This window comes from Synchiropus splendidus, chromosome 4, assembly GCF_027744825.2.
Source record: "Synchiropus splendidus isolate RoL2022-P1 chromosome 4, RoL_Sspl_1.0, whole genome shotgun sequence".
In the NCBI taxonomy this organism is placed as follows: domain Eukaryota; kingdom Metazoa; phylum Chordata; class Actinopteri; order Syngnathiformes; family Callionymidae; genus Synchiropus; species Synchiropus splendidus.
In genome coordinates this window covers 11,991,396-12,016,491 of record NC_071337.1, presented here as the reverse complement: position 1 = coordinate 12,016,491, position 25,096 = coordinate 11,991,396, and the positions used below count along the sequence as shown (strand labels likewise).

Here is a 25,096-nt window from a genome sequence, read left to right as displayed (position 1 = left end):
CTCCCACTTTTCAATAAAGAAATAAATGAATAAAAGCAGAAGACGCGTGAAGAGATTTTGGTCCTACTTCAGTTGGTCTACGTCTTTAAAACGGATAGCAGTGCTTCTTCTCAGCCAGTGAGGATTGAGGTCCGGCATGTGGAGGTGTTCCTTACATGCATCAGAACACCTATTCTACGCATAACAACATCACAAAACACAATTGGATTTGCTTTTATAGCGGACTTGATGCGCCTTGATGTCTATTTTTTATAGTTTTACACCTCAGTTTGAATCCAGCTATCCAGTCCTGCGACGAACAAGAAGATTAAATTTAAAAAAATGTTGATATGTGTGCAGCTCTGAGGTCAAGCTTGAGGCCAGGTGATGACTCCAGTCCATACAAATGAACTCTGAATAATTCAAACAGTCCAGGCGGCGTTCATTTTTACCACATTCCCACCATCAATTTCAGTGAAGCGCTCACGTCGCACACAGAATTAAATTTGGCCATTGCGTAGCTGCGACACCGGTTGAATAATTCATACGGAGCGAAAGGCCTGAGCGCCTCTATTTTTGGTCACAGACAGACAAGCAGCCACTCACTTTCAATGATGTTTAATAAAAGGCACATGTACAGCCATAGTGAGATGAGTCAAGTCCGTCGGCGTCGACACAGAAATACAGTAGAGGTCAGGAGGAGGGAGACAGAGAGAGACAGGTCTATCTGCTTCACAGTTCAAACTACCAGAGAGACATTGTCTTCTTCAAGTAAGTCTAACACTAACACTGTTGTCAAAGTTACCCCTCTGACACACACCCGCACACACTCGCACACACAGTTGATGGGTGAGGATCCCAGTCCAAACTTCACTTCAATAGCATGTGACACATCTCTGCCGCAGTTTAGAATTGATTTTTATCGTCATGCACTATTGGAATTTTAATATCTTTAAATTCAATGAGACTTCTCACATTACTCCATATGACTAAGGAATGTTCCCACATCAGAGTGGAGATTTAACATCTCCCTCCGAGTCATTGCAGCTTAGCAAGTCTGTAAATCTGAATCTCCCACTGCTGACAGCGTCGATCTAGTCGGCCCACGAGCACATTCATCTGGGAGAACTTTTGAGCTTCTTGTTGGGAGACACCACCTCAAATACGGGTTCTGATCTGCATCTCTACAGTCTGATGAAGTGAAAAACCAGAGGAGACGACCCTCCTTTTGGCCACTTGTGCTCATAACAGGGGCAAGACACGGAGGCGACAACCTTTGATCCTCCTCCTGGTTCATGTCACCCCACCATCTACAGGAAATCTGGACACTATCTCACCCAAAAGTCAGAGAATAAGATGGAGACCCCAAAAAGAAACAGGAAAACGAATCTAAATTATTTTAAAATGGTCCGTTTTTACGTAAATATTAAAGATTAATTAAAAACAACACGAGTAAAAGAGTATAAATATGGCTGAAAATGGAGTCGTAACATATCAGTGTTGTAGGCTGCTGTTTAAATAAGCTGCCGATCGCAGAGGTAAAAGATTCGGATGATAAAATCAGTTTTTCTCACGACAGACTTTTAGAACCTTGACAGCTGGAAGCAACACTTTGAGGGATTAAAGGAGACACAAATTAAAAGCTCAATCCAGGGCCTCTATATGGTTTGGGATCAACCTAAAAACTAAAATAATATATAGGTGTAAAACAAAGATTAAATATTGGAGTGAATAATCACTGAACAATCGAGATCATCATATTTGCCGTGTATGTCTGCTCCAAAAATCAATTGAAAATAACATTAGTAGATTTAAATAACAATTTGATCTGTTTCACTTAACATTTATGTTTATTAATTATTTATTTGACAGCAGATTAGATTTAGATTACACTGCCAAATCCTGAGTCTAAATGTTAAATAACTGTGCGACTCAAATGTAAAAGACAATTTCCGATGGAAAGTATTGTGACCTTCAAAATCTAACTCTATAAATTACCTTTAGAACGAAAAAGAAATGGAAGTGATGGAGGAGAGGAACAGTCACACACACACACACACACACATCCCAAAGGTCCTCACATGTCCACAAAAGCTCAGACACTATTTTCACATTATGATGCTTCGGGATATTCTGAGAACAGTTTGGTTCCGGGGGGGCTTCACCGTGTCACACTTTCATACACACACATGCATGCAACAGACGCACGTGTGGTGTGTGCTACCTTGGCTGCGGGGTGTCACACAATGTCGCCACGGTTCCTACCAAACGCAGACAGCCACGCCCTGCGCACCAACACATGCACACACAACAGCACGCCGCAGGCCAGCGGGCGTCTCGCTGGGCGACGGTGCTGTGTGTTTGCGTGCGCAAGGGTGTCGCCGTTAAGAGGTATCAGTGGTTCAGTGGTGTCCTTCTTTCATCGTCCTCTTCACACCCTTGTCTGTCTCCTAACCGCCGTCCTGTCTCACTTCTGGACTTGGAAGATGAACAGGCGTAGGTTGATGTTTTTGGCAGCCAGCAGTTTGTTGCATTCCACTGAATCAGAGATGGGCAGAGGGACGTACTCCGTCTCATTGGTGTCGTTGCTGAAGGAGTGATGGTTGATGACGGGTTTGATGCGGACGTCGTCGTAGGGCCCCTTCAGCAGCAGGAAGGAGCACTCCAGGGCCGAGTTCACCTGCAGGACAGGGAGGCTAGTCAGCACACGGGACTTGAATCATTTTCATGGCACCACGACCGGACTTTCATCACCAAAATCACCACACCTCATAAAGAGTGGCAGGGTTTTCCCCAAAACTGCATCCATGCAGAGGCTAGATTTAGATTGAGAAACAAGTGTTTCATTGGCTTCAAAGCCTGAAGGGGGAAACTGAGACGCAAGTGAGGACATGCGAGGAGCAGAGCTGTCCGATCCTTTCCTCAGCTGATGCAAACACTCAGCATGGAAGGACCTCAAACGGTGCTGAGAGACAGTTACATACAGCATCTCACAGAAGTGAGTACACAACACGCGTTTGGCAAATATTACAGCCGCACAGAAAAAAATGCACAAAAACCACCAAACATGTAGCCATAAATGTGAGGTTTTAACAATGGTATGTCATTCAAAGATTTACACTTTTTCAGAAAATTGGAATTTTGCTCTATTTACTTATCATCTGTCAATTACAAATCTCATTTTTTGATCAATTTTTGTTACTTTTCTAGGATTTTCAGAGCTACAGAATTCATTTTTTTGCCATTTCCAAAGGACCATGAGGTAGGCAAACCCTTTTTTTAAAGCCTATCCCCAGTAGGCCTAATCTATATTCTAATAATTCTTGCACAAATAAATAAGAAATTCTCTAAATATTAATCCTACAGATGACTAGCTGCATATTCTGCCATTGCAGCCTTTGTTTTTGACCTATATTCTCTAATGGAGATTAGGACTATTTGGGATAGTCTTTAAAAAACAAAGGGTTTGCCTACTACATGGTCATTCGGACATTTTCAATGAATTCTACACCTTTTAAAACCCTAGAAAGTCACCAAAATGTCAAAATTGAGCAAAAAAAGAGATTTGTAATTGACAGATGATGGAGTAAAAAATAGTTTTCTCAATAACACAAGTTTAAATCTTTGAGTGACATACCATTCTGTAACTCTCCCATATATGGCTACAAGTTGGTCCAGGTTTGGTTTTGTGCACTTTTTTCTGAGTGTTGATTTTAGTTAAGGAGACCTGTGAGACATTGATGTCTCAACCACGGGCAAGAAAGGGGAAAGAAAAATATCAAAATTGTGCCCCAATTAGCCATCTTCCATTTCCGGTGTTACGTGACTCATTAGTGTTACAAGGTGCGAATGAGGAGCAGGTGATTCGTTTTGGTGTTATCGCGTTCACACTCACTGGAAGTTCAACATGGCAACTTATGCCAAAGAACTTCCTGAGGATCTGTGAGACAAAAAAGTGTTGCTCTATACAAAAATAGATAAGGAGATAGGCAACATGCTGAGTTCCACTGAGAGTGGGCCTCGACTTGGTCGACCAAGGAACTTGAGTGCACCTGCTCAGCGTCATAACCAGAGGTTGTCTTGGTCAAATATATGTATGAAGAGGGACGCTTATAGTGATGACTGGTCGATACAGCAATAGAGCCTTGTACCTTGCTTTTGAGGATGAGCTGAAACGACAGCGTGCGCTTGCAGGACAGGTTTGGATTTCTCTCAGAGTCATTGACGCGGGCCTTCAGCACCCACGTCTGATTGAGCACAGTAAAGCGTGAAGTTTCATAGTAGAGGCGAGTGATGAAGTCGTCCGTGCGGTACGGCCTGAACTGCACCTCTGGATGTGGACAGTAAAAGGAAGCAAACATCAAGACAGCGGAATTAAAAGGATTTTAACTGAAATGTGTAAAGATTTATTTCTATCATAAGACGTGGCTGTACCTGTAAATCCTATCTTCTCGTAGCACAGCAAGCTAAAAATGCTGTTGTAGAGCTGCATGTCTCTGCGGTGGTTCTGGTCCATCTCCCCCAGTATTCCCATCAGCTCTGTCCCAGTTTTGGTGGGGTGGGAGCACTCGCCCTCGTGTGCTGGCAGTTCATGGTAGGGACCTTGCCAGGGGCAGCCGATCCGCTTGTACTTGCACTGGGTCACCCTGACAGCACGGCAGCAGGACACAGGTGAGCTCCAGCACACACTTTCATCCGACAAGTATCAGCCTTTTCATTCGGTGTTCCCTACAGCCCAGCTACTAACGGCCCACCAGGTATTAAACCAAAGCTGTGAACCAGCAACAATAGCTCAGAGAATTAATGTCAGACAGCTGTGATTAGCGCCACCACCAAGAGACCTTTCCACGCTATAATAAGCAGATGATTATGAATGAAGGTTGTGGGTGTAGATGCTCTAATCACTGCCTGCCTATCGGTTAATGTTCTATGCAGCAGGCGTCTGTTGGCTGTGCACGTGAAGCGATAATTAAAAATGCTCAGATAGAAATCAATCTTCATACCAATTTAAAGTTTTATTCCAGATGGCACTTATTCAGCTAAATTAGTCGAAAAAGTGTGAGGTGTAATTGCAGCACACGGTGGAAGAAAAACTTCCCCAGTATAGTTGGAGGCGCAGATCAAAATCTTGTCCAAAGTAACTTTAGTACAGAACCAAACACAAGTCCAAGTGGCTAACTGTTTACGGGAGCCAATCAGGTATTGCCAACTTGTCTCACACATGTATGTTTACTCCCGTTTTCATTTTAATTCTGCTCCTAAATCTTATATGGTCACATGCCATGACACCAAAGTGACTCCACAAGACGGAGTAGACTTCCAGAGACGTCACAATGGAGCTGCTAAGCAACAATCCCGCCCACTCTGCTTCACGCAAGCGATGAGAGTCAGTTTGATGGTTCAAAACCATGATTGAACATGTATTTTTAATACAAGAACAATGATAGTGGTGTGAGTGAGTCGCCGTGCTTGGAAAAGAAGACTGTTATTTTCTCCTGTAAATAATTAGAAATTAAGTGAATATAATCAAAAGAACCTTATTACAAGGCTCCTTTTTTGAGCCCCTGAGATGAAGTCCCTATAAAGATCATTGAAATACCCTCCCCTACAAAAATGTAATTTATTATCATGTTTTTTTCAACATATTCTTCCATATTTCTCTTCAGTAATAAGACAGTGGACCAGCAAGCCATCCGTAGTTAATGGGTCACTCGTGTTGCAAAAAATAGTCCTGTCATTATCTGTCAATTCAAAGAGGAGTGGCATGTGAAGACAGAAGTACATCCAGTATACCTGTATGCGATGATGCTATCCAAGGTCGCATCTGTCGACAGCTAAAATGGCAATTTAATGACGGTGTGAGGCGTTTAAATAGAGTCTCCATATGAGGCCAGGAACACGCTTGAATGACGTGAGGATGGCGAGCAGAAGCCCCACGAACGCGTCAAATCTTTTCAGCCAATTGCATCTGTCGGACGCCATTTGAACGATCTTTTGGTGCTGGTGACATCTGCTGGTCATGTAACGCGCAGCACTCCTCTAACAGATCTTAATGTCCTTGGCTTATGCCCCAAGACACGAACAATGCATGTGCGTAATGTCTGTTTGGAAGCAAATGTTCACTTGCTATGGACGTTTGCACAAAGCAACATATTTGGAATGGATGATAATGTTTCAATATTGGTCATCGATAAATCTATATCTGCAAAGAATAATTTGCCCTTTAATGGATTGAAAGTACATATATAGGACATTTCAATTTAATTAAATGGCTTTACAGAAAACATCATGAAGATTTATAATCGTCTATGCTAACTATAACAAGATTTATACAGCATTTATAAGTGGAGGACAGAATGCATTTATAATGAAATATTATTATTATTAACGTTCTAAACATTTTCTATATAGCTTAATGAAGGCATTAAAATGTCTTGTGAATATACAAATAACACATTAAACAGGACCTCGAGGCAACATGTGACATTTATTGGGTAAAATAAAGAAATATAAGGAAATTAATTTTCCTAAACATCTGCAGGTCTGATGCTCACCCACAAGTCTATATTATGATATACAAACGTTGCTTGCCAATAGAGATCTAGTGAGTTTCTTAACTCAAAAGGCAGCTAAAAAATGGCAACTCATAACGTTGAGATGAGTAGATGGATGTAGAAGTGCACATTGTATATAATTATTCAACTATTTTTCAACATGCCACAGTTATTTGAAGCTGCTCGAGACCATCATGGCAGTCACATGTGGTCTCCCAGAAACAGGGCCACGTTTGTCTATAGTCATGTGATATTTAACTAATGATACAGGTCACTTGGGACGCGTCTCTTAGCTCAAAACATGCCTCGAGGCCATGCTTCAACCATCACGTTACACATATGGAACAGTGGATAACAGCATCTCAGCTCCCCATCCTGTTCAATTTCGATCCCTCGACTCTGTCTCGCTAAATCACTGCTCCAAGGGATCATTAACAAGTTCCACTAATTTCAGGCCATTCAGAAAATCAGACATTATTCAACAGAAGTGGCTTATGTGCAATCTGTCGAGTGGATGGTGTAATGTTACTTTTTTAGAACTTTTAAAAAAAGATTGCAAACATGAATAAACCTGGAATAATAGCAATAGTGGATTTTATTCAGCTTCCATTGTGAAAAGTTCAGTCTTTCAAAGTTGCACTTTCTGTCAGTGGAATCATGCATTCTCGGCCGTGACCATGTGTGTGTGTATGTCGTACCTGTCTTGGCACTCTTCCTTCTGGTGTCTTTCTAAGCTAGAGCGAGGGAACTGTTTTAGACAGAAGGTGCATTCCGTCGGTAGCTCACTGACGGCATTCTCAACTGCCAGGTTCCTGCAGCACAGGTTCTTGCTGATCTCACACCTGCACAAAAACAGCACAACAAACCATCAAAGCTCCAGACTGATACACAGTACAGAACACAGTCCTGCCTTGTGTTATTTTCGGAGAGCTACTTGTTTGAAAGTAAATAAAAATCAAAAGGTGCTTGAATTATTTTTGTATTTTTCTGATGATCCTGTGTACCCAACATAATGGGAAGGGCAAAGGCAGTCTCATTTAAATGTCTAACCAGGAGTTTATGACCGTTGTTCCAAGACATAACTGGCAGAAGCTGATCAGGGTCCGCAGACATAAACACCATCATGATGGGATGAAAAGCAGAATGATGCAGTCAAGGTCAGGGATGAAAAACGCCGGGGGGTGAGATGGTTGATCCTTGAAGTCTGAGATGAGCCACACAAGGGAGTCAGGCTGCACAGTACTGCACGAGGTTTAGTCACTTCAGTGGGTGTGCTTGTGTAGATGGCTTGATATCATTTAATTCTTGAGCTATTTTTATCCAAATATAGTGGGACGGAACATTACTGCTTGAAACATGCGAAGCTGAATAACACACACACACATATATCCTTAAATAAACTGAGGACAGTCATAGCTGTGTAATTCGCTACAACAGATGTATATATACAACAGACTGAAAGTGACTTTGTACCTGCAGTTGGGGCACGTGGCCTGCTCTTCTTTGAGGCGTGCATCAGCCAAGAGATGGATAAAACAGCCCGCACACATTAGGTGTCCGTTGGTGCACTGGTGGAGTTGAAAAAAAAAACATTGTTATTGTTTTTTGGTTATGATTGCATGAAACCTTGATGTAAAGTCCTTTTCTTTTTTGTTTTTAAAGAGGTCTTTAATTGTATTACAATATGATTTAGGATTTAAATAGGATTTAAAGTAACACTTCAGATTGGGAGCCATTGATAAAGTAATTACATATTTACTCTTAATAATCAATAATTATGGCGTTATTTAGAGTGAAACTTGGGTGACCATCCCCGAGTAAAATGGAGTCAGGTATAACAAGACTCATCACAACTTAACAATAATTAATTACTGGCAAATATCCTACTAATACACATACACATTAGTAGTCAATCTATGTTTATATATCCTCCCTAATCTAAAGTGTAACTGGATTAAAAGTCTCAACAAGTGAAGTACATTTATATTAACATTCATTGGGAGGGAATTCCAGCCGTATAGAAATTGTGATTTTTAGGGACTTTTAGGGACAGGGAATTTAGTGATACAGATATAGAATCCCAGTCCCGCTCTATTTTCATGTTCATTTACATATATGGCATATATTTTACATATATGGCAGATGAGCCATATATATATAAATATATGTGTGCCATATATTTACATATGTGGCACACAACATCTGTGTTGTTGGTGATGTAAAAATAATCAACATTTTTTTCTTTTCGTTCTTTATACCAATTGTGTTGAAAGGGAAAGACAACGGTAAATACTTTCCCCTGATGATGACAGATGAGTACAGCAAGCAAAACAAGCATTAATAATGCGTCATAATGTGAAAGCACTGGAGCCCCTTCATCCCTACAGTAACATCCAGTTTGTTTTTATACACCATAAGCTCTCAGTTCTTTTATTGAACCTGAATCCTCTGCCACCAGGAACATTTATCAAATGGATCTTACCCTGTTTAATATCAATACAAGCAATTGCTTTATTCTAGTTCATATGTTGACACAACAGAGTGTTGTTTATTGATGTGGATGTTATATATTCAATATAATAATCTACAGATGGGCATCCTTATCAATTGTTCATTTGTATGTCGAAATTTTAAAACATTGTCATCTGTGAATTTGTTCATTATTATTTCCCAAATGCATGTTTTTAATTATCTAGTTTGGTCCAATAAAGTGATCATGTGTTGACTTCCAACTCATCCAGATGTAATACCGGGTTATTGCCAAATACCTGTTAGACGGACTCTTTATCTTAATGACAATAATGTCATTATGTAATATAAAATATTATAAAACCGAATATTAAAATATATGTAGAATATTGAGCAGTCATCCATGTTAGTTCATTTTGTGTTCAAATTTTTCAATAATACTTTCAAATATTTTTAAATAACAGGGCTGGACACTAAATATGAGTACAATTGATATTTTATCAGAAACAAGGCACCTAGTTGGTTGGGGATGTGACTGCCCTCAATATGTTTGATACAATCTTGGTGTGAAAAGGTTCAATATCACTGAACTAACTAAGAGTCTTAGGAAATTAACTGGTATTGCTCTATCAATTTCTTGTCATGTGACAGGCTTTTCTTTAGAAGTCACTCAATTGTTGTGTGGTTTTTTCATTCATTGTGTACCCATAAGAGGCTACAATCAATTCACAGTTTTGGTAGGCCACATTAATCTATTTTTAGATCGACGTGAGTCAGGGTCAGTAAAGATTTATGTAAAATGGGGACTGTGACCTTGAGGGGTGTAAATGGTGGCCACTGAGTAGATTTATGGGAAGGTTTTCAAGTATAATGACATGTAAGAGGTTGTTTATCTATTCTGCTGTTGTGATGTGAGGGTAGGTGTTGCTTTTGATGATTGGAGAACTACTCACAATATAATGTGAGAAACTTGAGCCAGCACAGCTGACCACCACTAGGCCTGGGAGTGTCCCCTCAGACTGAGAGGCTTGGGCCTGTGTTGGATCAAGTATCACTTTAAGGGGAGCTGGCCACATTCAACAGGTTGGCGCTCAGTATTCGGGTGTCGGGGCACACTTGGGGTCACACATTTGAAGTTTTACATTAAAGATGGTTTCTGGTTTTACTGATTGTGGTTGACACTCTTTTTTTTTTTTACCTGATACACTGACGCCTTGGGCAAGTCTCGGCACACGGTGCAGCACAGAACCGAGTACAGTCTCTCCTCCAGCTTTCCTGACTCTTCCTCTGTGACTTTTGCCCTCTTCTTGGGTGGTTCCTCCAGGTCACTCTCGGGCCCTTCTCGCCGTATGTTGACCTCATCCTGCATGGCTGCGACCCCAGCCACAGGATCACCGACTCCCACGGCGGCCGAGGAGGAGCCAGGTGCCGGGGCCATGCCCACCTCCCTCTCGTCCAGTGAAGCCATGGTTCAAACTGCCTGGAAATATCTATATTGTATCAGCCGCGACCAGAAAGATGTCGAGAATAGCAGCAGGTAGCTACAACTAGCGAGCTAAGCTAACGCCACAGCGACACACTCTTGAGGACCAAGCAATTACTACCACAACGTCCCGAACTTGGTAATGACTGTGTAATAACCGGACCAAGAGCCGAATACAACCACGGGTATCAGTTATATGGAGACATTCTAGTTCAGCAGACTTACAGTGGTGCTAGGAGACTAGCTACGCAGGCTCCCTCTGCCCAGGCAGAACAAAACAACTCTGTCGTCTCAGCTGTTGTTGTGTTCTTGACGCCGATATTGGTGATGACAGCGACGGGGACGGTGCTGTCCGGTCCTGCTCCTCCTCTACTGCTGTCGTTACGATACCTACTGTCTGTCCACGGGGCCCCTCGGCGAGCTAAGGACGCTCATAAGAAGAAGCTTCTATTTGGTCTCGTCACTCTGGCTACACAGCCATCTTTGTTTTTCTCCCTGTCCGTCTCCCCGAGTTTAACCTGCACAGTCAACGACTCCGGGTCAAAATCGGTCTTTTCGGTCAGATGGGCGTCCGTTTCTGAGAATAGAAGTAGCGCGATAACGCGTCAATATAATGGCAGCGGTTCTTCCAACTCTGTTAGCCAGTATCAGTGAGGCACAGACTTGGCTGACAGCGGAATGTTTTGTTGTGGCAGATGACTTGGGGGGTATTTAAAGAATCCCCCAGTGCGCATGCGCGACAGGGTTCAGGCTGCGTCAGAGGTTGGCCAGTTTCTCGCATTCGAACAGATCCACGGTCTGTTTCGAAAAATTCCTGCAGTGCTTGTAAACAAGATGACACGTTTTCAACCAGACGCACATTCCGTGTCAGGCTTTAACCGTGTTTCTTGCTGTGTTATCCGTTTTGTCATCGTTCTCGTGTTTCAAACGCAAAGAGAACGGTTCGCCGACATGTTTAGGGTTTTCTCATAAAACGGAGCATTTTTAAACAGCGTACCTTTGATACACTGTAAAGCAACATGTCTTTTCTAACAGTGCTGGCCTTGTAATAAAGTGACAAACCATGACCTCAGAATTTTGAATCCCTTCATCTGTATCAACATTTGCCCGGTGAAAAACCGATATATAAAGTTCAAATATGACCAAGACACACCTACAAATGTGTGAAATATATTTATTTTGTTCTGTTTTCAATGTGTGTGCTGATAAAGAAATTGGATTTGATTCTGTATTTTTTATGTTCTTTACCGTTTAAAGCAGTTGAAATCAATTCTTTGGATCATTGGGAGTGCTGCTGATACTTACCTTTATCCATTGAGCATTTATTTACTTATTTAAAAAAAAAACAATAATAGAAATTAATGGTTAAAAAAAACAATAATAGAAATTAATGGTTAACCATCATACTAACAAAAAACATGTTTCTCCTGCTACATTTCATCTTAACAGCCTAGTAACTCACATAATATTCAATCACCCATTAACATACATACTGTGGTAAGTTGAGGGTCCTGAGACAGCGATCGGTCAAACTGGTTTTACTGTTTTCCTCCTCCTTTTATTGTGTGAAGTAATCACAAGGAGTTAAACAAGAAAAACAGGGTGAGCACCAACATCCTTATCTTCACGTACGTGTTACGAATATTCAGTGTACTTTTCAGGATTTTGTGTGATGATAGGGTTCCTCAACACTTGTGTGCGCTTGGGTAGGTGGGGCAGGATATCGGCTATCTGTGATCTAACAACCACTCCCGCTGGACTCCAACAGATATGCCCAATGTAGTCCGCGTAAACGTAAGACTATCCTTAGTAATGCACCTGGCACCATGTAGAATAACCTAAATAGAATACACATACCTAATTCTAATGAAAGAACAAACCCACCAATTGCACATTAAGATTAAGAGTTTTTATTTTTAATAAGTATGAGACGGCTGTGTCATGCGGATTAGCAGAAACTACAGTTGTTTATAATGCAGCACTTTTAATTCATATTAACTGAAGATCCAACAACAAGAACACACAACATATAGTAAAACATATACTATTGCTGAGTAGACGGAATTTAAATAGTTTTGCTTCCTTCACTTCTGTTTAATTCATTAAACTTTCAGAGGACAAAACTGACAAATGCATGTTTAAAAACAAGTGTGGATGTGGGGCAAGATCTAGAGTTTTTAAATCATACTCTGGGTGTGATTTTGATTTCACGATTACCAACATCCTTTCACGCAATTGATACTTCAGCAGCACTGGTTTTAATTTAGAAACAAACTCTTTTGCTTGAAAAAGTCTTTTGCTTTACTTCATTGTCCCCATGTGAATGTACACACCAGAGCACATAACCCTGAATAGTTAATTCAGTGCCACCTTAGAGTCACTACCAGAGTCTCTTCTTCCTGTGTCTGAGGAGTAGAGGACACGTTCAGTAGGTGATGAGGTGAGAAATTCATCATGGTGGCTTGCCCGCCTGTGTCGGTTATTTAGAACCCTGGCGGCCCTTTTCCAGGGTTGGCCTGGAGCCTCAACCAAACCCTTCTGATGCACTATTCTTACGGTCCCCTCAAATATGACAGGAATTGCCAGGCAACAGCTGCACTGAGGCAGGATGCCTTTGGGAAGCCAGCCTGCTGATGGTCGCCTGCTGGGTCAGGCCTGGCAACAACCTTCAGATGGTTACCAGAGACATACAAGGTCTTTTCATTTGGACAGTGACCTATTTGCCCTCTCTTCAGTTTGATGATTAGAAATGAAAATACACACAACCCAAGTCATATATTGCACTGAAGTGTGTCAGTACTGGAGTGTCCTAAGTTCTGATTTGACTCTGCCCTGGTTATTTGTCAGGTTCACCTTAACTCACAGCCTCAGACCCTCGAGTAGTTGGCTGTGAATCATTTTAACTAGACCACAAAAACCTACTGAGACGTGTCCCTTAGTTAATAATACCCACATCTGTGGAATGCGTGTGCATGTGAGTGCATGTTCTCCTTCATGCATGGCAACCTTTCTGGTTTTCGGTCCTTACAAGCAATGGCTGCTTGAGTTAAGCACTTTCGTCATTGGTTTGGGATAAAACTCACACACACAACTTTTCTGGAGAACTCTTTGTGGAATGCCATTCATCAAATGTAGTCATGTTTTGAAGACCAAAACAATGAAGACCTCTGTGCATCATCAGATGACATGGGATTCAGGAAACCATCCTCCAGCTGTCATCTTGGTGAGATTGAATGCTGCTATAACCAACATCCATCTTCCCACGCTCACGTCCAGATGTCACCCCCCTCGGCTTCCTTGATGAATCCTGTCACACTGCCTGTAACCTCATCGCTACTCTACAAACAAAATGGGAAATTCAGCTATAATCAGCCTATACCAACTGTGTTTTTGAGACTGACTAAAAAGTCAAAACAAGTGTAAAAGATTATCTATCGTCGTAGTTTAATGGTACAATGTAAAAAACGGCCAACTTATAAAATGCTTCCAGGCTCCCTAAAATAGTCACCTAGGAACAAACATTTAAGCATTTGAAAGAACCCATTCATTTATTACATTCTGTGGAGTAAAATGAGATTTATCTCTTAGGCAAATTCAGGCAGAGCAAATGTATTTTCATCCTCCAATGGACAGTAGACCTGTCCAGGATGCCCCACTCCTTCAATTTCCATACCCTGTATTACCCACTACGACAAGAATAATGTCTGCCAAAGATCATTCAAGATGATTATTAATACACTTATCATGCCAAAGCACATCTAACACTCGACACATTTTGATATTGTTTTATAAATGGAAAAGCAGCTCAAGTTTATAACAACAAGGTTCTCTGCATTGTTTTTATTCGACCACAGTGGGCTACTAGTATAACTCATCGTCTGTTTGAAGCATTCAGGGCAGATATGTGATAAGTTTGCACGATTGGTTCATGAAATCTGGATGGGTCTGTTCAAGGCTGTTCCCGACTAGCAAGGCATGTTCTTGTTGTCTTACACAAGATCTATAGAGAGAAGCCATTCAATACATTTTTAGGCATTAGAAAATTGCAAAACATTAAACTCATCATTGATAATATGCAACAGGGACAGAGGAGACTTGCAAATATATATATATATATATATATATATATATATATATATATATATATATATATATATATATATATATATATATATATATATATATATATATATATATATATATATATATATATATATATATAATAAAGTTAAATATTCAGATACTCAGACTAAAAACACCTCCAAAAGTCTTTGAGGCCTCATTCATTTTCAGGTTCAGTGACAGCTCTCAATTCATGGTTTTGGCATTTGACTGCGCCCGTTTCTGACTCTTCTTTGAGGTTGGAAGTTGGGTTTTTAAACAGAGAATTGGGAGTTTGCTTCTCTCTGCTTAGACTTGATTTCACTGAGGGTGAAGTGCTGGGTAGCTCCAGGGAAGCAGAAGCAATGGGCTCACTGTCCAACCTGCCCAGGAGGTGATTTGAGTCTGACACAGCAGACTCCTGAACAACAGGCCTGTTTGAGTCATAAGCGGTGTGTAAAGATGTCACCACAGCATCTGTGTGTTTCTGTCCCAGAGCTGCATCGTTGTCCTCTTCCTTCTTCTCGCCATCATTTAAAGGATGTCCATTGCTGCTTTGGTCTTCTGCTGTTATTCCTGGCCCTGAATGAGATTGTGCTATGTGACTGTCCTTCACAGCTGAGTCCTGTTTCGTCCGAGTCTTGTCCTTTAGCGCCCTCTCCTTGCAGATAGAAGCCATCTCCTTCACCCAGGGGTGCAGCAAAGTCTTCTCGGCAGTTAACCTGACTGTGGGGTCAGGCTGCAGAAGTGCTTTGACCAGACCTTTGGCTTCTGATTTAGTAGAATAACAACACATGGATCAAAAATCTATACTCACTTGTTTAACAATGAGGTTCTGTACGTCATACCTGCTGAGATTGGGTCCCAGTAAGGAGAGAAGAAATGCACCTGCGCTTGTTTAATTATCTGGAATAGCTCGTCCTGATTGCGATCCCGACTTCGAAATGGAGGGAAACCACAAAGGAGGATGTAGAGAATGACGCCCAGGGCCCAGACGTCCACTTCAACCCCATAACCTGTGTAATATGTGAATATACCTGGTTTTCTTTTGGGCACAAAATGAACCAATCACACCCCCCGGGGTCGCATGTGACCCTGTATTGATCCAACAATTTCAAAAGTACTTTGTCACATCCAAATATTGCAACTTTTGATTATATTAATTATTTTAATTTTTGTTGGATTTTCAAAAAAAATGTTTGTTCTAATATTTGTTTTCTGCATATATTTTACCCAACATTGATGTAAATCAAATATATTAACAATCCATCAAAATCTTATCTTATCTAAATGTATATATATATATACATCATATAAATTGCTATCTCTATTAACAGAGTAATTCTTTTTCACTATTACATTTTTAATCCTAAAATATGGCTCCCTTGGAAAGTGATTCGCCCACCACAGTGCTAAAGGCTTCAACTTCCAAACAAGTTTATCAATAATAAATAATGAAACAAATCATTTTATATAACCTGCGACAAGGCAGGTTCTGCAAGGCTGACAGTGAAATAGAGGTTATAATTTTGGGAGTGAAAAGCAGAAAATGGACTTTCATGACAAACCTGTCTCTGCGAGGATCTCTGGAGCCACGTAGGTTGGTGTCCCACAGATAGTAAAGACCGGCTCAGTCACAACCATGGCCAGACCGAAGTCCCCCAACTTCAGCCTGTTGACGCCAGCATCAGTGTGTTCAATCTGACCGGATGAGACAGAGAATGTCCATATTCATGTCCTCAGTTACACAAGATGGAGACTCACTTAAAGAGATAGGACCGCTGGCTAATATGTTTTGTAAAAATATTCATTTCTCACCAGAAGGTTCTCTGGTTTGATGTCTCTGTGGACGATGCTCTTGCAGTGGATGTAGTTGAGGGCCTCGCTCACATCCGACACCATCAGTCCCGACTCGGCCTCGGAAAACGTTCCCCGCACACTGATGGCTTCAAACAGATCCCCGCCGCTCACCAACTCCATCACCAGGTACGAGTGTGTCATAGTGCGATGGTGAGCAAACAGGCGCACAATGCGGGGGTGGCTTAGGCTTCCCAGAAGGCTCAGCTCATTTTGCATCATATGCTCTCGACCAATCAGTTTAGAGCGCTCCACTATCTTTACGGCGAAGGTTTGTCCATCGTTGCGACGACGGCACTCCTGAACTACAGCAAAGTTTCCATCACCCACTACGCGTCCAAAAACATACAACGACTCAACATCAGATTGAGTTAATTCACAGTCACCCAAGAAGAGGTCAAAGTTCAAACTCTCATGAATGTTATTATTGACTTCCCCAACTGCTGGAAGTGGATTTAAAGGAGGCAACAAGGCAGAGTTAAGTGTCTCTTTGTTCCCGGCAGGCGATCCAGCAGGGCCGGTGTCCAGTATCCTCTCATCCTGTTCAGTCGATGAGCTTCCTCTTTGCTTCCTTGCCACGGGCGGAAGCTTCACCCACCCAGACAGGCGGTTGATGGGTTCTGGGCCATGTTTTACTCTTGTTGTTATGCAGTTCTGACACAACGTTGGAGACGCAACATTTACGTCTCTCAGATCTGAATCATGCTTTGAAGGAGAAACGCCTGCAGAAGTTTTTGACTCCTTGATCTCACCCTTTACTCTCAGCCTCTGGAGGTGATTCGGCAGGTATGCTGCATATCTATATGGGTCAGTATTCAACTTGTTATTGGCCAAGCAGCCCTTTTGTGAAGGTATTCTGGCCTCAGAGGATGGGACACTTGTGCGATTATTCTGACGCTTGTTTTTATCCAGGTGCATGTCTCCATTACAGTGAGTCTCACTGCAGTCGGTTCCTTCACTGTAGCCGCTGTCTGCTTTCGATGTTTTATTTTGGACCGACCGGAGTTTCTTCTCCCAAACGGTCAGCACATCGGCACGGTACTGCAGGTGCTCAGGGAACAGCTCCTCAAGGGCTTCTTCAACATTGCTCAGCTCCGGACGAGTCTTTCCAAAAGCTAGAAATGCTGGATCCCCACGGAAGAAGTCACACACATTCTTCACCTGGAGATTAAAAAAAAGAAGCCCTGACTGAAGGTTTTTTTCAGAAGGAATCGCAATGACCATCTTTGATTCTGATGGTAAAGAGAGGAATATTGAGGTTGCAGTGATCTTCTTCACACTAATTCATTGTTTTCTAGCTTAATAAATAATTAAAAAATCTGTATCAACACTGATGTATTTAACTTTGTAATGGTAAGACATTGCATTATTGTCATTATTAAGCAATAATTCAGCAAGAGATCAACAACAAATAGAAGAAATAACACATTTTCTTAAAAAAAAAAAAACGTTATTAACTTAGTTATAAATAAATATTTATGCGCATATAAACTGGAACTAGTGGATATAAATCCAACATAGATAGGGTCTTCAAAATAATAATTTTGATGGCAGTTTTTTTATTTCTTTCTCCCCTCAATCTTCAGTACAGCTCTGCTACTTTGCTTCAACTCCAATGTTTTGTTTGTAGTGGCAGCTGTGAGTGACAGGTGTTCTGGCACTTACCAGTTTAGATCAAACCATCCAGCTAATGGGGGGGGTAGCAATGCCAGGGGTGCCTTAAAATAAGGTTTAGATAATGATAAAACTGATAACTGTTAATTTCCTCGCTGTGGGCCAACTAAAGACTAATATAATCTAAAAATAAAAACAGGGTACAGAATTTCCATAATATACTGCACCAACAGAACCAGTTGTCAGAGCTAAGGGAACACTTCTGGACTAGAATGTTGACTATAATGCTTGATAACATAATAAAAACATTTAACTAGAAAGGCAATAAGGTACTGCATACGTAGGGGCATACTGTATTTTCAATTACTGTAAACAGAGCATTAATAGAATCAACAAAACAACTTTCTATGATTCAAAAATTGCATTGGCTCATAGCAAAAAGTTTCATGGAGTCAGCTTTTCCGGTTCTTCGCTAGTTCCTGACGGAAAAATGTTGGTGAGAAACAGCAATTAGAATCTATTCAAGTGAATGACAATGCCTTAAGAACTTGCCTGAATCCAGTGCAATGTATTTATCGGTTCATTTTCAGCTGTAAAACATTCAAATGTGAAAGACTTTTATTTAAATGTCTGTCTCTTATTTTGCAAGATTTGTTACCAGAAGTACATTTGACGGTCTGCATTAAACATAGGGTAAGTATCTGTCGGTGACGCTACATTAACACAATTCAAATCCGTTGGGAAGTAATTTTGCTGACAGAAAAACAAATAGTGGCCAAAACAAGGCAGCAGGAACATAGCACAATAATTAATATCATCTTAAATTTATTTTTACCATAGTCATAAAGGACAGACACCTCCAGTTATACCCCCCTCACACCAGAGCACAAGGGATTTAAATGGCCGACATGAAGACTTGAGCCTCACCTCTCGAGCGTATGTTGTGAACAGACGTGTGACTCTGGACCTGTGCCAGCGTGGGAAGCCCAAAGCCTCGGAGATGTCCAATAACAGCTGCTCCAGCGACACCACGCCTCTACGGTTCAACAGTATCGTCACCTTCAAGCACATGAAAACACATCTATTTTAGCACTGGGGTCTGTTGTATGAGGTCAGTGAAATGCATTTTGGAGATGGATGCATTTATTGGATCGTCCCCTTTACTGGTGGTGTGACATAGCTGCAGAAGGAAATCACCATTGATGAAGCAGTTGGGAAAAGCTCTAGCTGTTGCAGTGCATTATGGCACTTTAGCGTAACTGGTGGGAGTGCTCTTTACTTTCTTACTTTCATATGTGACTTTCAGATGAACTCAGGTGCTTCAGTTTGAAGGCAGAAATGAGAGGTTTACCTTCCGCAGTGAGCTTTGTCCACAGGGTCGGACAACAGTGACCAGATGGGGGCGTTCTGCGCTCTCCTCCGCATACCGAGTGTGGAAGCGGGACACATGCGGAGGAGCACAGAGGCTCTTGGGGTTGTGTCTGGAAGGCTGATTGTGAAGGGGCCATGGCTGTGGGGCCACTCCAGTGCGCTTCCCCAACGCAGCTGGAGGCGCTGTGACAGGGTTAGAGAAAAGAAGGGAAGAAAAGAGAAGAAGGATTTCATTCTTTTTTGTGTCATTGTTTTGAGTCTGTGTAAATTTTTCTATGACAGTGTACCTGCAAGTGTTTTTACCTTGAAAAGCGATAACAAAATAAAGGGGTTCTACCGAGAAAATCCAGACCCCTATGTCAAAAGGTTTTCTGCCTTTCCTCATCTTAGAGTTGTACTTGTAATGTGTAATGTATTGTGTGCATTGTGTCCCTATCATTGTGTTTTGAGAGACATTTAAAAAAGTGTCTTCGCTTGTGTGTCTGTGATGGGAGCACAAGTGTAAACAAATCCCACTGATCAGATTTGAATGGTTTCCATCACACAGAGTGTGAGGGTCATTTGAGATTCTTCAAGCTCCTCGTATGAATAATTTAAGGTTCCTTAAGTCATGGAAGGACACACACACACACTTAAACAAAGGCTTGATGACCTGGCTTAGACAGAGTGCAGCTGAATCTGCATGTAATATGAATCACGCAGTCTCTCACACAGACACACTCACACACACACACACACACACACACACACACACACACACACACACACACACACACACACACACACACACACACACACACACACACACACACACACACAGCACTGTTGACGCTCCACTTTCTGGCACAGACAGAAGGCTGTCTATCAATCCAGTCAGAGGGATGTTTGCTTGGTGAGCTCCATTCCGGGCAGCAGGCAGAAACTCAAACCTCCAGCATGACAAGGATCCCCCCCACCACCACACTCTCAGAAGAAACCAGCACCTCCCTGTGAGAGCAGCATCACACACTCTCAGGAGACACACCAAATCAACTTACATAGTTGAATGCAGTATAGTATGATTTCTTTTACACACCTCAATATTCTCTGTTTCTTTTCCTATATATATATATATATATATATATATATGATACATGTTGTACACAATGATACATGTTCAGTGTTAAATTAAGTCTGTTGGAAAATAAAGTACTTTTTAATCACGTCTGAACCTCATTAAACCATTTCTATACAATTCCTTTAACTGTCAATCACGCGGAACTCACCTGCCGGTCTCCATTTCCGTGACGCTTCGCATCCGTACTGGGGTCTCAGTGGGGGCGACATGTCCGTCCGCAAACACCGGGTAAAGACCCCCAAAGAAACGAGCCTTTATTCTGCTGTTTCCGACCGCGTCTCGTCTCCATGTACAGGTGCAACACTGACTCGGACATCGCGTACTTGGGTTTCCATGGATACCTGAGGGCAGCGACCGGAAGTTGAATGTTTCTACCCGGAATGAAAATAAAAAGGCGAGTAAATTACGATAAAATAGGGTAAAAAACATACGTACAACAGGATTAATATTTCTTTTGACGGTCATGATTTAAGTATTTTACCCGATGTGCTGTTGTTGTCCCATAAATTCAGTGAGGATAAATTGAGCATGGTTCCATTGGAAAAACATTAAATTATACCAAAACCACATTTTGTTCTACATTAATGCACCGAAAATGAATAAATGCATTATCTCTTCTTGAATATAAAAGAAACTTAAATATATATTTCATTGAATCGACTAAACATAATTGGCAACATTATAATACTCCTCCATTTTCAGTCGTTTTACTTATTCCGAGCTAGTTCTTCCTTCCAAGTGGCCAATAATGTGCTATGTACAGTATGTTTCTGGACTGTATTTTGTTTTATCAGTCCTTAAATTCAGGTGCAAACAATGATGCCGATCACAGCAACGTACCTGAATATATTATTACAGCAACATACCTGAATATATTATATATAATATGGATGTCTACTGTATTTCCACGCCTTACAATATATGTGGTGGAGCAACAATGGGACTTTTTTTTTTTTTACCGTGCATGATCAAGTTGCTTTTTCATGGTGAATGCAGGTCTGAAATGAACAATGGAACACTGCGGTTTAGAATCTGAAGCATAAAATCCAAGTGACAGAAGGGAGGACCTGTTGCCATGGTTTCAGTGATGGAAGCCAAAACACTGACTCACACATGGCTGATCCAACGTGTTACCCCGAATGGTTCTGTCTCCAGGGCGAGTGTTAATATTGAATCAGGAGGTGCCAACTCCTATTCCGCCTCCATATCCTAATCTCCCCAACAGTGCTTGTTTGTCTGCTGGAGCTGTGAACACACAGGTGGACGTCTGAGAGAAGGAACAGAGGAAAAGAGATGAGCGTCTCGAAGTGTTTTGTAAATAATTTCAGTTCTCAAGTTCACTTTTTTCTTTTCTAGTTACTAGTTCTGGCACTTTATATGTTCCCAGTCTGTTATTGTGGGGTTTAGACTTTTTTGTACATCTAATTTTTCATTATGATTTCCAAAGTTTGCTTTCCTAGACAACAAATATGTGCTTCCTGATTGATAATCTAGGAGTCGCCAGGGCCTTTGTTATGAAATCATATGCCGATTTATGACCAGCAGGGGGCACTATCGTACATATGAAAGCTTCAATTCCAACCTGAAAGGTTTATGAGAAACTTAACCCATATAAACGTGAAAGTTAAGTGACCTCGTCATTTGAATATTTCAGGTCGAAATCCATATGTTCGGAGCTAGTATAACTGAATAGCTGGCAATTTATGTCACCAATGTAAACTTCGTTTACAAACTTTATTTTTAAAGTAAGTACACATCGTTTTCTTGCCTCAGTACCATCGGTACATCTGTTTGCCACTGTTCATTGTGTAAAGTTTTGGAGTTTAATTAATGTGATGTCTTATCATCTTAGTTTAGTGACATGGTTTTCATCACTGGGGTCATGAGGTCAGTAGGTTATCTCAGTAACTGAGGGCGGTAGGAGGCAAGGGACACCTGGGACAGGCCTTAACATCTTATGTCTTGGGACATCAACTGACCCATGCATGATTTCGAACTTTGGGAGGAAATCAGAGTCCCCGGAGGAATCCTAAACAAGAACTGGAAACAATACAAACTGAATACAGTTTCCAGCAACACAAATCAAAATAGCAAATTAATACATTAAATCCACAACTGTTGTATGAAATATTGAACATGTAAGTGACTGAAATGTTCACATAAGAGAGCAATCATTAAGTTCCAGAAAGACAAATAATTGGGGGGCATGTTTTAAAGTGATGAGACAAATAAAATTAGATTATTAAATATATCACTCTGAATAGATCATTGCATTATGTTCTATGACTTTTCTAATGTTTTTATTATCTTAAATCTTAAATTGACCATGAATTATGTCATGGACTTTAGCATGGTAGTTGAATTTTATTCTGTATTTACAAGATATAATAACTGTCAAGCGATTATCAGGTAGCGGAAACAAGACTGCTTAGTCACAACATCGTCTCCTAAACCAACATTTCCCTCCCAGATAAACTTCTTCTTTGCCAACTTGCTGCATCAGCCACATCCATTCAACTACCAGAGATTAGCTGCCATCACATTCACCTCTCTGAGGTTCAACAGGCAGAAACACGGTGTTCGAACCAGACAGGGTTATGGGTGGATTGAAGGTGTGTGCTAGTCAGTTAGCCTGACATTGTTATCAGCACCTCACAAATACACAGTTTCACCTGCCTGAAAACTCCCAACACCATCTCTGTATCCAAAACAGCCGCAGTAGAAATCTGGTGTTGAGCCAGATCCACATCTGTGTGCATACACTTCCAACTGATCCTCAGATTATGTCATCTCACACACCCCTTCACACAGCTCCCACCCACTTGGGAATCCCTATAACTCTGCGCCAGGATGCTGTTTGTTGATCTCAGCTCAGCCTTTGGTCGCACCGGCCATGGCAAGCCAGTCAACAAATTCACACAGCTCCTCCGTCTGTGGGCCAGTGATTCGCTTACCAACAGGTTGAGATGGGAGACCACACCTTCTCCAAATTATCATCAACACTGAGGGACCCCAAGGCTGCCTTCTCAGCCTCCTTGCTGCTCCCTGTTTATCTATGACTGCACCCAAATCAAAGTTCCTATTGTGAAAATTCACCATCCTGATCAAACTAGGCAAAACGGTATGTGTCTCCTCTCCCCTAGAATGAGGTCAACTGACAACCTGAATGCACTGAATGTCCAGGATGTATTCCAAGACAACATTGTCAGGATTCCTCAGCCTTAAATTGAGAAATACCGGCGCATGAGTTATAATTTTCTCACATGGATGATAGAGCAGAGTTCAAACCTTAACCCCATAAATATCTTTGGAATGTACTGGAGAAGGAGACTAGATGTTAGTGAAAACTAAAAGTGAAAATAGGTCTTGTATCATTGCAGATACTTACTGAATTGGTGCCAAAATCAAAGTGAATATGTGTAATCATGTGACCTTTCTTTGCCGTGGGCATGTATGTGCCGGGGAAAGGGTTTTGTTCCTGGTAGTTACATTGTGTTTCATTGATCAGATATGGCCTGTAGACAGAGGTTTGCGTTGGCGCTTGTTGGTGATGAATAGGCCGACTATCTTATTTACATTTCCCCGCCACAGCCCATGTTTATATAACCTCCAAGTTTAGCTGCCAATACGACTGGGTTTTGTGCATTTCATTTCATGATTTCAAAAACTGATGAGTTGTGTAGTAAAATGCGTCATAACTGTGAGCGTGGTTCTGTGCATGGATGGCGCCAATTATTTTGGGAATCCACGTGTTTTCTGCGAGACACAGAGCTTTTAAAATTCTAGACTGCAACTCAGAAACAGTTTACTAGGTAGATCCTTTGTTTTATTCCCCAACATGGTTGCGGACAGTGAGTGCACTTAGAGTGGAGAGGGAGGTCACAGAGGAAGCGTGACCAATGAATAGATTCATGATGGAGCGCTGATGGGAGTGACGCTGTCCAGATGTTTTTCCAATTGCATTATGGTTGCAGCAGAATGCGAGCGAGGGCTGGAATAGATATCAACATTCCTGCTTTTATGGCCGTCCTCGTGCTGACCAGCACACACAAACACATTATACAAAGTTGTGTGGGTTCATGCAAAGGCACAGGTGCACGTTTTGCCTGGAATTCCCATGGAATGTATTCATGTGGAGGGTATTGCTGAAAGGGAGTGTGCTGGAGATTTCCTTCCCAAACGTATTGTGATCATTTAGAAGTGGAATTCCAGAACAGTGGATGATAGGGTTGCGTAAGTCAAACACATGCTGACAAACATGTGCTGCACTGTGTCAAGAAACATGCAGGGATATTCTAGTCCGCAGCTAAATGATTTTGACCTTTCACCTCCTCTCTATCTTTCCCTCTTCCTCCAGTGTCTCTCTGGCACCTGTCTGTGTCAAATATCGGTCGCCGTCGCACACATGCTACTTTACAAGAGGGCAAATTGGGTGCAATGGTAGAGGGACATGGTGTGAAGAGCAAGAACTTAGTGCCAAATATTGAGAATAAAGTATTGAAAAGACAATTAACTAATAAATGCTCTGTATGTCTGCCTTATTTTTACTGG

The 25,096-nt window shown here is 41.4% G+C and overlaps 2 protein-coding genes across 3 annotated transcripts; both read right to left on the bottom strand.

Moving 5' to 3' along the window:
* Positions 1-494: 494 nt before the first annotated feature.
* zftraf1 (zinc finger TRAF-type containing 1) lies at positions 495-11,430 on the bottom strand. Of its 2 annotated transcripts, none has more exons than XM_053863942.1 (7): positions 10,711-11,430; positions 10,201-10,478; positions 8,007-8,101; positions 7,232-7,375; positions 4,414-4,625; positions 4,131-4,309; positions 495-2,659 (listed from the first exon to the last, which is right to left on the bottom strand). In XM_053863942.1, the coding sequence occupies exons 2-7, from the start codon at positions 10,468-10,470 to the stop codon at positions 2,447-2,449; spliced, it is 1,113 nt and encodes a 370-aa protein (XP_053719917.1). In that variant the 5' UTR covers positions 10,471-10,478; positions 10,711-11,430; the 3' UTR covers positions 495-2,446. The 2 variants fall into 2 exon arrangements, with proteins under 2 accessions (XP_053719917.1, XP_053719915.1); XM_053863940.1 differs by having other exon boundaries at positions 497-2,659; positions 10,201-10,482; positions 10,711-11,429.
* A 3,334-nt stretch (positions 11,431-14,764) lies between these two features.
* On the bottom strand, positions 14,765-20,833 carry dclk3 (doublecortin-like kinase 3). The gene is made up of 7 exons (XM_053862292.1): positions 20,694-20,833; positions 19,409-19,611; positions 18,985-19,116; positions 16,405-17,604; positions 16,155-16,287; positions 15,435-15,602; positions 14,765-15,357 (listed from the first exon to the last, which is right to left on the bottom strand). Exons 1-7 carry the CDS (start codon positions 20,752-20,754, stop codon positions 14,765-14,767), a joined length of 2,490 nt encoding a protein of 829 aa, XP_053718267.1. The 5' UTR covers positions 20,755-20,833.
* Between the last annotated feature and the right edge of the window lie 4,263 nt (positions 20,834-25,096).

Coding starts and splice junctions, on each gene's coding strand:
- dclk3 (XM_053862292.1), bottom strand. CDS start 20,754: ATGTCGCCCCCACTGAGACCCCAGTACGGATGCGAAGCGTCACGGAAA. Junction 19,612..20,693: donor ACGGAAATGGAGACCGGCAG/GTGAGTTCCGCG, acceptor ACCCTGTCACAG/CGCCTCCAGCTGCGTTGGGG. Junction 16,288..16,404: donor TCAAACCAGAGAACCTTCTG/GTGAGAAATGAA, acceptor TCATCCGGTCAG/ATTGAACACACTGATGCTGG.
- zftraf1 (XM_053863942.1), bottom strand. CDS start 10,470: ATGGCTTCACTGGACGAGAGGGAGGTGGGCATGGCCCCGGCACCTGGC. Junction 4,310..4,413: donor CGAGAAGATAGGATTTACAG/GTACAGCCACGT, acceptor GTCCACATCCAG/AGGTGCAGTTCAGGCCGTAC. Junction 2,660..4,130: donor AGCTCATCCTCAAAAGCAAG/GTACAAGGCTCT, acceptor CCTGTCCTGCAG/GTGAACTCGGCCCTGGAGTG.